Genomic DNA, 16,338 nt, shown 5'->3' on the forward strand with positions numbered 1-16,338 from the left:
CTCTCTCTCTCTCTCTCTCTCTCTCTCTCTCTCTCTTATGAAGAGCATTATCGAGAGTGCGAAAGCACTGGCGATGCACCGACTGGGTCAGCTGTCTTCTCCGTCGTGGGTTGGTCAAGTGTAGATAAAGGAAGTCATTTCTCATTCTACTCTTGATAATCGCCATTTAGGGAATGTCAGGGCAGTTAAAATTTATTTTTATAACGTTTTATTATAACGTTTTATTCCCAGTGTGTAAATCTATAAATAAATGTTTGTTCTTAGCGGAATACAAACCTACCATAAATCGAGTTACTCGCTCAAGGCAGCCACGGCTGTCGACCCAAAAACAAAATCCTAACACCTAGGCCTATGCATTTTAAATTTCTTAAGACCGCCATTAATTCATTAATCTTTGTATTCACTTAAAATGTTTTGTTATTTTTAAGTGTACTTCGAATTCTACACGTACCGTTATATTCCATATTGTCGCATTTTCACTGTTTTATGAGCATTACTTACTGCGTTATTTTCCTTTTAGTGAAGTTACATTACATTTATAAAGATCAGTTTCTTCATTTGAGCAAAATTATTCAGTTTTCTCGTACGAAGCATCTTTCCATCTTAAATGGTTACAGACAATATTGACCCTATAGTTTTACCATTTTTGACAAAGATGACAAATTTATCGCCATTGCCGTTCTAATACAAATCATATAGCTTTTCACTATTAAACAATTTATAATTTTGTATGAATGCACACATGTAGCTCATTGCGTGTAACTACTACTACTGCTACTACTACTACTACTACTACTACTACTACTACTAATAATAATAATAATAATAATAATAATAATAATAATAATAATAATAATATGTATATGTATATATATACAGTACAATTTAACTTTATTCAGTTCGGTGAAATTCGAAGTTTATCCCACAAATGAAAATCTTGAAGAGAGTCCTATCATGCTCACGTCTCATGCCATTATCGTTTCATTTCATTAGGTTCGTTAATATAGTTTCCATGGTACGAAATATTGTCGAGTCTTTGCGAAATTTCAAACGAAAAACTTGAAGGAATATTGTAGTTATTTTAGGCTAGTTAGGGATTATATATTATGAAAGAAAACGAAGTATAGATTTACATTAGAGAAAACGGCGTTTAATGTAGCGTAAACTATACTAGTTTTATGGCAGGGACGTTTGTTTGTTTAACTAATGAAGTTTTTTTCTTTCCCGATTTATAAATTTTGTTTAAAGATTTATGTTGAGGATGGGAATACATTTTTGTATTTAAATGATCTAATTATTTTTATAAAATAAGGAAATATCTGGATAAACTTAGATGAAAATGTTCAATGGGATACTATCATCGTAATCATCATGATTATATAACTGTAAAGTCACCAATTCGGCGCCAGGATAGTGTTTCGGCGGCGCCATTAATTAAGTCTCCGCTGAGCTTGTTTTCTTTGGTGACTTCCCGTTTTCTTCAAGCTAAATTAGTCACGCCTAAAACGTGCCAGGTCACGCATTTTTATCATTTTTACTTTATGGTATTTATACGAATGTCACACATTGTGTATCACATGTTTCTTCATTCACAGGCATCAAGACTGTATCTATATTGTGTCTCTGTATGTTTCGTATTGTAATTCGTACTTGTTCACTGTATATTATTATTTATTGTTTCGACCTCAGGTCACAGTCAATTCCATTGTCTCTCACGGCCCGGCGTCAGTCGGCCGCAATATAAGCCGCCTGGATCTGTAATAAACCAGCAGTAACCTTTACCTGCTCGTTTCTTTGACACCTTACAGTGGTGACCCCGAGTATCCCGGAGCCATTAGCGGACTCACACGGCGACTCAGTCTTGGCTCCAGGGTTTCTCCAAAAACGCTCTTAGCGGCCTAAACACGGCGCTGTAACCAGCGTTTGAGCGTGCTGACTCGTCGGCGTACCCCATCAGCGTCACTAGCGGACCCACACGGCGCACGAAAGTGCGTACTGACGCGAGTATCCTACTCCAGTAAGGGGGTCAAAGGAGCGAGCATGGACGCGGATATCCCCTCCTTCATGCAGTTAAACGCGGACCCCGCGGACTCCGAGGTTTACCTACCTCCCATCGCAGCCGCGCCCGCCCCCGCATCGAGGCCCTCCCGCAACTCCACACCAGCGCCCCGAACACACGACGGCCGGGCAACACAATCGCGGGCCGCCCTCACCCTAAAGCTGCCGCCCGTTCGGGCAGGGCAACCCATCGAGATGGCTGCGCAGGGTGGAGAGCCACTTCAGAATCGCGGACCTCACGGACGAAATCCTACAGGCCGACACAGTGCTCAACGCCCTTCCGGAGGATGTGTACAACAAATTCATCTCGCGGGTACCCGAAACACTCACCCTCACATACAGCATTACAAAGAAGTTCCTCCTCGAAGCTTGCTCCCTGCCCATCGCCGAGCGGGCCGCCCGTGCTATCGACCTTGCCAATAACCCACGCCACGACCTCGATCCAAGAGACGCTTGGGGCATGGTCGTAGATCTCCTGTCGATCTCCATCCTTGGCCAGAATTACTCCTGGGACTTCATCGTCGCGGACGTAGGAACCCCACTCCTGGGGGCCGATTTTCTGGCGCACTTCGGCCTACTAGTCGACGTGGGGCGCAAGCGCCTCCTCGATCCCGACTCCTGCCGATCTCTCCCGTTAACGGCGGGACCCAGACCCACCATCAGCGCCGTCGCCCCCCACCAGTACGCACACCTTCTGTCGGAGTTCCCCGAGGTGTTTAAGCCCGAGCTTCGCCAAGTCCCCGGGGCCCCAGCCAAGCACGGCATATACCACCATATAGTGACTAAAGGGCCCCCGACACATGCGAAGTTCCGCAGGCTTCCCCCTCAGCGCCTGCAGGAGGCGAAAAAAGCATTCGCGGAGATGGAACGGATGGGCATCTGCAGAAAAGCCTCCAGTCCATGGGCCTCCCCCCTCCACATGGTGCAGAAACCGGACGGCTCCTGGAGACCCTGCGGCGACTACAGACGGCTCAACATTGCAACGGAGCCCGACCACTACCCTCTGCCCAATATGCAAGACCTCACGGCCTCCTATCACGGGGCCAAAATATTCACTAAATTGGACCTTCTTAAATCTTATTTTCAGGTACCTGTTGCGCCAGAGGACATACCAAAGACAGCCATCATCACGCCCTTCGGGTCCTATGTGTTCGCCTTCTCCACCTTCGGGCTGAGGAACGCCGCCACCTTCCAGCGGCTCATGGACAGCATCCTGGGGACCTAAAATTCTGCGTCTGCTACGCCGACGACATTCTCATATTTTCCAGGTCTCACAGCGAACACCAGAGGCACATCAAAGCAGTCCTCCAGCGCCTCCAAGAAAACGGCCTCGTCGTCCGTTTTGACAAGTGTACATTCGGCGTCCAGAAAGCAGAGTTCCTGGGTCACGAGGTATCTCCGACAGGCGTCCGCCCTCTTACATCGAAGGTGGCAGCCGTAGCAAAGTTCCCGACACCCACCTCCATCAAGGCCGTCCAGGAGTTCCTTGGGATGGTCAACTTCTACAGGCGCTTCATCCCCGGGATCGCGCACACCACGGCCCCCCTGACGGAAGTCCTAAGAGGTCAACCGAAGTCCCTGTCTTGGGGACCCAGCCAGCAGCAGGCCTTTTCCCGGACGAAGGCCGCCCTCACCAAGGCAACCGCCTTGGCACACCAGGATCCCAAGGCTCCCCTCCAGCTGACGACGGACGCCAGTAACGTTGCCTGCGGTGCTGTTCTGGAGCAAATTATCAACGGCGCCCCCCAGCCCATCGCCTTCTTCAGCAAGAAGTTCAATCCCGCAGAGTCCCGATACAGCACCTTCGACAGGGAACTCTGCGCGATGTACCGCGCAGTTCGGCACTTCAAGTTCCTCCTGGAGGGGACGCCCTTCACAATCTTCACAGACCACCAGCCACTGGTTCACGCTTTCACGAAGCAAGGGGACGCATGGTCTTCAGGCAGCAGCGCCACCTCTCAGCCATAGCCGAATTTACCTGTTCCGTCAGGTACCTCCCGGCAAGAAAAATCCCGTAGCAGACGCCCTCTCAGAGTCGAGTTGAACGCAGTGCAGCTTGGTGTAGACTACCAGGACCTTGCCAGAGAACAGGCCGCCGACCCAGAAACCCCAGCATACCGCACCGCCATCACATCCCTCAAGTGGCGGACGTGACCCTCGCCCCGGAGGTCCCAGCCTGCTCTGTGACATCAGCACAGGCCAGCCCCGCCCTTTGGTTCCAGCCTCACGCCGCCGCCAGGTATTTGACATCATCCACGGCCTCTCACACCCCTCCGGCAGGACCACGCCAAACTGCTTTCAAAAAGTTCGTCTGGCACGGGTGCAAAAGGACGCCACAGCCTGGGCAAAACAGTGCCTGCAGTGCCAGACCAGTAAAGTGGGTCGTCACACGCAGTCGGGGGTAGGCGAGTTCCCACAACCAGGGCGCCGCTCGCCACATCCACATCGACGTCGTCGGGCCCCTTCCCCATCAGGCGGATCCAGATACCTCCTCACGGTGGTAGACCGTTCAACGCGGTGGCCCGGCCACGCCCATGCAAGAAGCCACCGCCAGCGCGTGCGCCGAGGCCCTGCTCTCCAGCTGGGTCAGCCGCCGGCGTCCCCGGACCACATCACAACCGACAGGGGCCCGCCTTCCTCTCCGAGCTGTGGTCTGCCCTGGCTCAACTGCTGGGAACCACGCACCACACCACCACAGCATACAACCCAGCGGCCAACGGCCTGGTCGAACGTTTCCACAGGTCCTTAAAATCATCCCTCATGGCCCGCTGCACCGCCGAGGATTGGAAACATCAGCTGCCGTGGGTCCTCCTCGGGTTGAGGACCGCCCCCAGAGCCGACGGCACCCCATCCGCAGCTGAACAAACCTATGGGGAACCCCTCGTGGTGCCGGGAGAGCTCGTGACGGATGATCGCCACTCCCCATCTCTGCAGAGGCTCCGCGACGTGGCCGGCAAGTTAAGCGCCTTGCAGGCGCTCATACATAGACAGAGCAACCACCTTCGTGCCGCCACAGCTGTCATCCGCCACCCACGTCTTCGTCAGAGTCGACGCCGTCCGTCCACCACTAACTAAGCCCTACAGGGGACCCTTCCGCGTGCTGGAACGGAACAGCAAGGCGTTCCGGCTGGCACTTCCAGGCAGGGACGACTGGGTTTCCATAGACCGGCTAAAGCCCGCCTTCCTGTCGGAGAGTCCCGGCAGCGTCGCAGCACCCCTTCCGCCCATACGCACTCCAGCACGCCCTCACCACCGCAGGCGCGGCCGCCCCAGGAAGGGACCGCCCAAACAGCAGCCTCACAGGCAGGAGGCCCCTCAGTTATCCTCAAGGAGCCGCGGCACCCTTCAGCGTCCCACCAGGTACAGGGATTAATCAGACGCGTCCCTCGTCTTGGGGGGGGAGTATTTGTAAAGTCACCAACTCGGCGCCAGGATAGTGTTTCGGCGGCGCCATTAATTAAGTCTCCGCTGAGCTTGTTTTCTTTGGTGACTTCCCGTTTTCTTCAAGCTAAATTAGTCACGCCTAAAACGTGCCAGGTCACGCATTTTTATCATTTTTACTTTATGGTATTTATACGAATGTCACACATTGTGTATCACATGTTTCTTCATTCACAGGCATCAAGACTGTATCTATATTGTGTCTCTGTATGTTTCGTATTGTAATTCGTACTTGTTCACTGTATATTATTATTTATTGTTTCGACCTCAGGTCACAGTCAATTCCATTGTCTCTCACGGCCCGGCGTCAGTCGGCCGCAATATAAGCCGCCTGGATCTGTAATAAACCAGCAGTAACCTTTACCTGCTCGTTTCTTTGACACCTTACATAACCACGACAAACCTTAACCCGTATACTGTGGGATTGTTCTGGTTAATCCCAGAGAAGAACCAAAGTTTATATAATATATAATGAGAAAAGGTGTTTAAACAGCAACATCATATATCCCAGGGAAGAATTACATTTTTTTGTAATATACCGAGAAGAATATATATATATATATATATATATATATATATATATATATATATATATATATATATATATATATATATATATATATATATATTCCTTTTTACACTCGTCTGCGTTGATGGTAAGGGTTGGCAACTGCGCCGAGAAAGTAACATAACAATTTAATTTGAGGAAGTTCACGAGGAACGAAGTTATTTCGCCAGGTGCCTGGGTACGTCATTGTTGTTTCTTGTTATGCAACTTTAACGTCCACAACTTCCCATGCACCCAGCAGAACTTATCACTTTCAATTTAAACTTCCTTCTTCAAAATGGGCCTTTTGAATAGGTCATATTTTATGATAGCTTGAATATTTCATTCGATAAGGCCTGGGTTATCAAAACAAGTGATTTCGTCCTTGTCAGAGACTATAAGAATGAATGAAACTAAGCGAAAATAATATAGTATGATTTGTTAATAGGCTTTATTCTCCAGCACTTTCGAATGCTGTTGTATTGATCTACGGTTATATAAAGTCGAACTGCTTTATATATATATATATATATATATATATATATATATATATATATATATATATATATATATATATATATATATATATATATATGAATTTATCATCGACATTTTCATTCTACCGATGGAGTGTTTATGAAGGACTTTTTATATTAGCTAAGGCTAAAAATAGTTTTTGTGATGAAAAGTAGTGGGAAAATCAATGACTTAACCAGTCACTTTTCCTTATTACATTTCCTAGCTTCCCTTATGTTTGACGAATCCTACATGTTTAGAAATGAAGTCCCACTCAAAATGCTTTCATTGTCCATATGATACTGATTCATCTTTGTACTCTTTCTATTAGTTTAAGTGATTTGTTATTTGAGGTGGAATGTTTTTCCATCCATCATGACATATGCAAATCACTTTGTCGTTGGCTTTAATATATATATATATATATATATATATATATATATATATATATATATATATATATATATATATATATATACTGTATGTATATATATATATATATATATATATATATATATATATATATATATATATATATATAGAAATCGTTTCATCATTTTCCTTTTTATTCCAGATCTGGAGAGCGAATGTTTCCCAGCCATCCCAATATCAGAAGCGGAGGGTGGAGGTACGACATGCACCTCCTCTTCCTCCTCGTCCTCCTCAACGTCCTCCTCCTCCTCCTCCGCCACCTCTTGCTCCTCCACAACCACAACCATCTGCTCGGACAGGCTGTCCTCCTTGACTGCAGACCTCCACGAGGAAGTGGACGAAAAGCCTCACATCATCCCCAGCGCTGTCATCACAGCTTCCCTGGCGCCTTCGTCCGTGTCCTCCTCGGCGTTCCCCTCCAACACGAGTTTCCGGAAAATGATAGAGATGCCGCCACTGTCTCCCTTAATATCCGAGCCGCCCTCTCCCGAGAGCAAGCCCTTCGATTGCTCCTCAGGGTCGGCGTCGGCCCTGCTCTCCAACACCCTTCTGAATGTGCCGTCCATAAAGGTAGGCGTGCTAAGACATCAAGGTCCTGTCTTGCCTTTGTTTTTGTTTTTTTTTTTTTTTAGTTTTTTTTTTTTCTCTAGGTGCATATTTTGTTGGATTACCAGTAGGTAATTGCTGTGTAGGTTGATTATTAACGGGGGTTCATGGGAATTTTTAACGGAGTCATCTCTAGGCTGTTACAGGGCTAGACCAAAAGATGGCTTCATAAATGTGGCATAGAAACTGAACTGGCCATTGTTTCAAAAGTTGTAAATGTAATTGGGAAGGAGACGGAAAGGACTGGATATAAAGTAAGACAGAAATAAATAAAGGTGGGGAGGAAGAGATACTCCAAAAACCTTTAGTAACACCTAGTGTGAGATAGTACCCTAGGGTGACAGTGCCCTAAGGCCATCATCCTCTTATGGGAGGAACCTGTCAGGACCTTAGGTGTTTATAATTAGTGTCACTTGGATTACAAGTATGTTTCTGGGATAATTATTTGAGGAACATTAGGTACAAGAAGTGTATAGTGTAAAAGATGAATAAAAACATGACAGAGGACACAAAGAAGGGATTTGAAAGGCAACTGCAAGGCAAAAGTGGATGACAGAGAAGGGAAGATAAAAGTGATAGAGAACTCGAGGACTGGTGAAAGGGTGATAGACAACATAGAAGATTAAAAACAAAATGTCATTTGCACAAGATTAAATAGTAAGAAAGAAGAAAGCTCCCCATTGCTGTGGGAGAGACTCAGAGCTGAATGGCTTACAGACATGCTACAGACTCATCCACAGGTGGTGTTGCTAGTGGGTGAATTAGCTCTCCATATTTCATATTTAATTACCTGCCAACCCTCTGTGCACTCAGTCGTTGCTTTCTATGCGGACTCTCTGATGTTGTGTTCATCCAAACAGTCATGAATAATAGTGCGAACCTTTTCCTTACTGACCAACTCACTGAATTTCAGACAAGCATGGGCCTAGTGCGACCCAGCGCCGTGGTGGTCACTCAGAGAAGTGCAGCCAGCGTCTCTTCGGCAGCCTCGAAGTTAGGTCTGTCATCCCTCACACTGAAGCTGCCCACCACCTCGACAACTATCTCGTCGGGCAGTATCAGCAGCATCACTTCGTCCTCTTCGTCGTCAGCTGACGCTGGTGAGTATTGGCCTCGAGATTGCATAAAAGGAAAACTTTTTTTTCATGAATTTTATGAGATAAGATTCGCCTGGGAGCTGCAGCCCGCTGATAGCACCCTTATCTGTGTGTGTGTGAAAAGATGTCTACTCTTAACACTTCCCAGCTACCTCGACGATAATCAATGTCACCCTTTGCAGGCTTCTGCATGCCACCAACACCACCTTCATGCTCGGGCAGTGACAGCGAGTGTGGGGGCCAGTCCCCCCCTCGCACTCCCCCGCTTTACGAGACCCTTAAACCCCAGTTCTGCAACCCTCGCAAGGGCACTGCCAGGATTCTCGTGTCCTCCAGGAACCCAATCAACACGCCGCTGATCTCAACACAGCCGGTAAGTGGCGCTTTTAAAACCTTTCTGTCTGAGTAAGTCTGTTATAGAGCAGAATGTCAAGACGCTTCTAATGATTCTGCCCCCAAATTCATACTTTTGCTCCATTAATTTTGGGTAGTTATTGTGGATTTCATATTCCTTTGGTCTGGACTTGAGACTCATGAGCATATGCTGTTTTGGAGTGGTCATCAACAGTATTGCCAAAACTCACAAAAACAGAAAAGTTCATTCTTATACGTTCTGAATTTTTTTTTTTATATTTTATGATTTTCCCTCTTGAGTGCATGAATATTTCTCAAAAAAGGTAATGACATATGCTTATTGAAATTGATATGTTACATGCAATATATTAATATATGAACAAACTTTAGTCCCTTATTCCAAAATATAGTGGTTTATTGTAGTCTTTCAATGTTTTGATATTTTAAGTAACGTGAAAATTACTTTGAGTCAGATCTTGGAAGTAATGTGGTCTTTTTCATGTAATCAGGATTCTCTGGTTATTCTAAAACACGCCACCTCTACTTCACAGTACTCTTTGTCTTATTAAGTTTTCTTCGCTTTTCAACCATGTCCCCCTGTCATTTTTTTTTTTTATTTATCTAACAGAAAGGAGCCACGGGGGCCATTAATTTAACAGAGGAGGAGAAGAGAACGCTCATTTCTGAAGGCTACAGCATCCCAAGCAGACTTCCTCTCACGAAGTCCGAAGAGAAGTCACTGAAGAAGATCAGAAGAAAAATCAAGAATAAAGTGAGTTTGTTCCTCCCTTTTTTAGACTTTTTTCAAACAAATTTTTTGTGCTGATATTTCTTGAAGAGAGTTTTTGATAAGGTTAATGCTGATTTTGGGTACTTGTAATGCGTGATTTATGAAGACACAATCGAAGGGTAATAATACTTATGAAACCCCATCATAATTGGTGAAAAGTAACTGGTAAACAAAAGAATTAATTTTTTCCTGAAATTTTCACGTCCGTTACACGATATATTTCGAGTGTTCCAATGTCATATTTACTTAAACTCTCTCTCTCTCTCTCTCTCTCTCTCTCTCTCTCTCTCTCTCTCTCTCTCTCTCTCTCTCTCTCTCTCGTGGACTCTAAACCGAACACTGTCTCCCTTTCGACAGATATCAGCCCAGGAATCTCGCCGCAAGAAGAAAGAGTACATGGACGCCCTGGAGAGGAAGGTGGAGAAACTGAGCAGCGAAAACATCGACTGCAAGAGGCGCATCGAAGTCCTCCAGAACTCCAATAACCAGTTGATGATGGAGGTCCAGCGACTCCAGAGCATAGTGGAAAGAGAGGAGAAGAACAGGACTCGGGCAACGCCCCTGGCCACGCTCCTCTCGTAAAATATGGTGGGTGTCGCTGGGGCTTTCTTCCTTTCTTCCTCATGCATTCTTCCTCTTTTATCTGAAGGTAGGAAGACAGGCTTATAGATAAAGGATTCCATGTAGTCTTATTTTGAAGGAAAGATATATATAAAAAAGGCACTTGCTTAAGCATTGTCTTTGAATTTAGCAAAAGGAATTTTAAAGGTTACGTAGACATGATTTGGAAAATGTGGTGTCCGTTGAGGAACCTTCAGGCCCACTTCATTTTAAAAAAAAGATTGATGAAGATCATAACAGGGGAAACCAGAATATCTGAGAGAATTCCAAAGTCCCAAGGGAAGGTGGGAAGGATGAATACATTTTCATGCAGTCATGTATCAGTGTGAGTCGTCAATCAACTTTCCTTATAACAGTTGGATAATATCGTCCCTGTTTTGACGAACTGCAACATGATATGCAATGCTATGAAAATTCCCAACCGTTCCACAGAGTAGTTGAACCTAATTCTCCTTCTTCTCCCTTTCTCTTTCAGGTTGTGCCATTCCAAAACCTGTGTATTGGTTGAAATTCTTCGATCTCGGAAATTTTATTTTGCTGCTAAGAGAGACAAGAAAATATCTCAGCTGATTTCATCACAAGTGCCTTACTAAGGATTTAAGTGGCATTATTCCAGTTCCAAGTGACTGTGTGTGTGCGCGTGATGCATATTTTTTTTTTTTCATGTATGTGGCGTACTTGTGCATTCCTAGGCCTGTCCATTTTAGCTGTTGATGATGTAGACCACATTACATAAGATGTCATTCAACAATGTGCATTATATTTCACTGGCAGTTTTTGTGGAGGAAAAAAGATATATATTGTATATAATGTATATAGTTTTGTTTTTTTAGAATAATCAGGAAAAAATTATGCCACGGAAAACTTGCAGAATGTCGACATGTTTCTGAAAAGATTCGAAGTGTGAATGAGGAAGGAAAATGTCAGGGATTGATCCACTGCAGTATTACGGAATATCTGGCTTCTGATGGTAAAATTCAACAGCAAAATTCGTTCGTCTGGTCCTTTTCCAGTTCAGTTCAGGTCTCTGAATGACCCAAGTGATAGAGGAATTGCTTTCCACGGAATTATGTGGAATTCTTAAAAGACAAAAAAAAAATCGCTTCATTATTGTGTGAATTAGACTCTGTTAAAGGGAGTTTTAGTTGGGTGCTTTTTCTGAGACAAGACAGATCTTAAAAGTTTGTTAAATGGAAGTCCTTCTTTCTGCTGAAATACGAGACAAAGTCGAGTTCCATCTAAACTCCTTTGCAAGAAGAGGAGAGATTTTACGCAGTGCCAAACTTTTACCTTACCGAGAGTCGACTGGCCTTGTGGTTCGTTTGTGAAACAAATCATTTCATTTATTTTTAATTAAATATCAGAAGTTTTCGCCCTGTTGCTCATCGAGTCCATTTTAAATAGCTATCAATTCATGTGTTATTGATGAGAGTACATTCTGATTTGAAATATTATCTCAGTCAAATTCTAATTTAAGATATTATCTCCGTTAGAATCTAATTTAAATGATTGTCCCAGTCAAAATCTTATTTTAAATAATGTCTCAGTCACATTCTGATTTAAAATATTATCTCAGTCAAACTCTAATTTAAAATATTATCTCAGTAGAATTCTAATTTAAAATATTATCTCAGTCACATTCTAAATTAAAATGTTATCTCTGTCAAATTCTAATTTAAAACATTATCTCAGTCAAATTCAATTTTTAGATACTATCTAAGTCACATTCTGATTTTAAATCTCCAACTCAAATTCTAATTTAAAATATCTCAGTACACATTCTAAATTAAAATATTATTTCAGTCCAGTTCTAATTTCAAATATTATGTCAGTAAAATTCTAATTTAAAATATCTCAGTACACATTCTAATTTAAAGCATTATATCAGTCAAATGCTAATTTCAAATATTATTTCAGCCATACGAGCAGATTCCCCTATCATTTTTCAGCAGTATTGGGGTCGATTCGGTTCAAGTCTAAACTAATTTACCATCAGTTTCCAGCCACTAGTTAGGTCAAGAGTGTGTCTGCACGAGAGGGTCAGGTCAAGGTTGCAAACTTATTAACCTTGCACCTTCGCAGGTGACATTCCACGGAGATTATGGTACTCTGTTTTCATGCCCCAGATAGTTTTTTTTTTTTATTTTCTTCTTTATTTTTTGCTTCATTATAGTGATGTTCTTTACCTTCAGTACCCCAAGATATTTTTACATGATTTATGTGCCTCTCAGTACGTGGGTAGTCATATTTGATGGTGATTCTAGAATGGCATTGTGGTGTGATTTTAAAACTGTTCAGTAACTTACACTTAGATACTCCCACATGCACGGACTATTGCTGTATTTATTTTTGTAGGTGTTCATGGACAAAATCCTGCTTTTTTTTTTTTGGCTTCTGTTACTTTTGTTTTCTCCTCCTGTTACATTCTGTTTCATTCCACCAAAGACGAAATTCAGATCATTCCAAATCCTGAACCCGGTTTGGTTAGCCCGCACCCAATGACGCGTTTGCAGCCATCAAGCGATGCTGTCTTGGGCTTCGATCTTCAGTACCATTTACTTGTCACGCATATAGACTTTCTGTTGTTGCTGCTGTTGTTGTTTGTAGTTAGTTTTTTGCTACGTGCAATAGAATTTGAGGTTGAAACAAGATGAGAGTGGCATAATATGCTGTTTTCCTTTGCTTATGTAATAAGGTTTGAGTGACGCTGTGCATTTTTCTTTACAAATATTGAGATTTGCCGTTTCATTACTTTAGGATTACTGAGCCGAGAGTGACTTAATTTGTATATCGACTCTTCTTCGAAGCAGAATCTTTCTTTGGTGCTTTAAGAAGTCTGTCCCATTATCGCTATATATAGGTTATAGGGTTGCATTCATATAGCGAATGTCCAAGGCGTTGCTTGATATACAATATGTAATTGTAGATTGTAGTAGATCCTTCTTAACTCTCATTGATGAGGTTTAGTTTACTGTTTCAGGTAATGATCCTACTAGGGAGACTTAAGTACAGTACTTTGAGTTTTAAGTGAAAGCAATTTATCTGTTTGTCAGGGCTACAGGCTTCTCTCAGTTGGACCAGTTTTTAATCACTGTTTACACACACACACACACACACACACACACACACACACACACACTGCTTGTGTCATGAAAGCAATGATTGAATGTTTTGTTGGAGTAACCTTATTATTTTATCCTTGACACTTTTGAAACGAAAACATGTTGCCTTCTCTACATATTATGCTTAGCACATTAGTCAACATGTCATTTGCATATCTAAAGGTGACAGGACGCTGGTTATTCTTTGTTTCTCTTGTCATTGATGCATCTTGAAATTGACGTTGCTAAAGTTCCTCCTCCTCTTCTTCTTCTTCTTCTTCTTCTTCTTCTTCTTCTTCTTCTTCTTCTTCTTCTTCTTCTTCTTCTTCTTTGTTGTGACTTTCATCGGTGCCATTCGCGGAGAGAGAAGTTGTTGGGATGTTGTGGGTGTTGTAAGCTCCATACTTTAGACTTGATTTGCCTAATGGTGCCTTGATGCCTGTTAGATTATAGACTACTGTCAAAGAAGCTGACGCAGTCTTATTATATGCAGTGATTGTTATGCATAGCCATTCTGTAAATTTCTCGGCATAAAACGTAAACAAGTGAAGACAAGAAATTCGTCTTTTTTTTCTTTGTGTACCTCTGAAACTTCCTTTTTTTTTTTTGTTGAATTCGTTATGTTAACAACATAAATATTCACGGGCAGGAATAACTTCATTGTTTCCTTATTCTGCATGTGCCTATAGCTGTATGAAATGGTTGGCTCTCTTTATTTATTGGAAGCTGGGAAGAGTATTTCATATGACTATACAACTGTCGCTGGGCTGGGCTGACTGCACCGCCCCGGTGCCAGGGGCTGACCAATTCACGATTGATTGTCCCGTGTAAACTCTTGTGTTTTTTCTTGCTTAGTTTATTTGTTGTCTGTTGCATATTTAGTATTTATTGAAAATCTAAAAGCTCACAGACAGTCTTTGTTTTTCACTCCTTGAATATTTATTGTCTTTATTATTATTATTATTGTTAAGGAATGCTACATTTTTTTTCCACTGCATTTTATACTTTGCCTTTTATTTCTTGTATTTTGCCATTGTCTACGGAAGTCATTCTTTAGACGGATTGGGTGGAGAATTTCCTTTGATTTGCGGGAGTTTCGAATGATGATGTTCCCTTTTTAGTCATGTATATATGTACAAAACTCATGTTGATAATTTCCAGTGTTTATTATGGTGACTTTTTGCTGATGTTCTGGAGATGTTGACGTTTGAAGAGGACCAATTTCAGAAGCCCTCCCTCTCACATCAGGAGGCTGTCTCTCTTTCCCCTTTCTGCTTTTACTGTTGATGATGATGATGATGTTGGTATGATGTTCATGATATGATGATGAGGATGATGAGCATCTGATGTGATCTAATCATTAAGCCTTAGAATTATATGAAGTATTGTTGATACGTCCACTCTCATAGACAGCGGACTATATTATATTTATGTACGAAACTCAAATGTATTTTTCTGATATATATCTTGGTCTGTGAAGTGACCCTGAGGTAAATAGTAATTTATATTCGTAATGGGTGCAGAAGACATACTGCGTCATATGGCAGTGCAAGTACAATAATAGAATTACATGTTTGTATTTTTTTTTTTTTTTTTGCTAAAGTGCAATACCAGAGTGTTGTGAAAATATTCTGTTTCCAATGGACTGAGGCTGCAGCTATGTTTTGTGAAGTTTTGAGAGAGTGAAACAGTCTAGATATCACATCTGAATATACCGCTGACTCCTATAACAGATTCGTGGAAGGATTAGTTCTCGGGGTATAATGTATAATTTATATATACAATTTAGCCTATATATGCACAATTTATCAGGGCTTTTATTTAAAATTAGGAAGGCGTACTGATTTCAGCTTTGATTACACATGGAACTAAAGTGTTTTTTTGTAATGTTATCATTTACTTCCAAAATATGTCTTCCATGTGTACATCCAACTTAATTATTTTCGTCACCTGTCCTTCATTGAAAGTATGTACATGTACTAAGCATTATTAGTTCCATGCACTTTTCATTTAAGTAGTTATTGTGCGAGTACCATAAGGTCTGTGCAGCTGCCCTGAGACTTACTGTACCTGAGCCTTAATATCTTGAGAACTTGGGATCGTTGACCCTCAAATGTAGAAGGTACAGGAGATTCGAAAACCTTTTATTCCCTGGGAGAGCATCTGTTCAAACTCCTTTCCCGTTCAGTGTCAGATGTGATATTTAAAAGTTGCCTCTTTTCGCTTTCCATTGCCTCAGACACATCACCTGTGTGACAAATATACACGAAAATGATTAAAGGCCTTTTATTTGGATTCCTTCAAGAGTATGATAAACTCCTTATGCATTTTTTAAAGATTCCCTCTGTTTCAGGGGTCAACTGGGTAGATTTAGGCTACTCTTGTCATTGATTTGTATTCCATTAATCAGTGACTGACCTACTTCTGTATGGAGGAAAAACATAAATATTATCTGGGAGGTATTCATGAAAAATAAATTATATATTTATAAGAGCTGCAGATGACATTATTTATCGGTAACGCCTATATTCATATGCACTAATGGCCATATTCATAAACATTTTGCTTATATGCTCTTTAGTTTTTCCAAATATTTTCGTCCCCATTGAAAAATGCTCACATTTTGGGGGAATGAAATCCTCTATTATCCTAACGGGATGAAACTTACACGCAAAAGTTTCCTCAGACAAAGATTAAAAGAGAAAAAGTAAAATACTGAAATTGATTTGACGTTCCTCAATGCGGAGGAACTGAAACTGGATCCATAATGTTGGT

General features: G+C 42.4%; 1 protein-coding gene across 2 annotated transcripts in view; it reads left to right on the forward strand.

The window, feature by feature from the left end:
• Window positions 1-15,843, forward strand: part of LOC136840773 (cyclic AMP response element-binding protein A-like) — a 223,435-nt gene extending 207,592 nt beyond the window's left edge. For both annotated transcript variants that reach the window (XM_067107645.1, XM_067107646.1), the window contains 6 exons: window positions 7,137-7,564; window positions 8,514-8,700; window positions 8,880-9,070; window positions 9,680-9,823; window positions 10,199-10,429; window positions 10,938-15,843. In XM_067107645.1, the coding sequence (XP_066963746.1) occupies window positions 7,137-7,564; window positions 8,514-8,700; window positions 8,880-9,070; window positions 9,680-9,823; window positions 10,199-10,423 (1,175 nt within the window). In that variant the 3' untranslated portion in view covers window positions 10,424-10,429; window positions 10,938-15,843. The remainder of the gene's footprint in view (window positions 1-7,136; window positions 7,565-8,513; window positions 8,701-8,879; window positions 9,071-9,679; window positions 9,824-10,198; window positions 10,430-10,937) is intronic.
• Window positions 15,844-16,338: the final 495 nt, after the last annotated feature.

This window comes from Macrobrachium rosenbergii, chromosome 8, assembly GCF_040412425.1.
Source record: "Macrobrachium rosenbergii isolate ZJJX-2024 chromosome 8, ASM4041242v1, whole genome shotgun sequence".
Lineage (NCBI taxonomy): Eukaryota > Metazoa > Arthropoda > Malacostraca > Decapoda > Palaemonidae > Macrobrachium > Macrobrachium rosenbergii.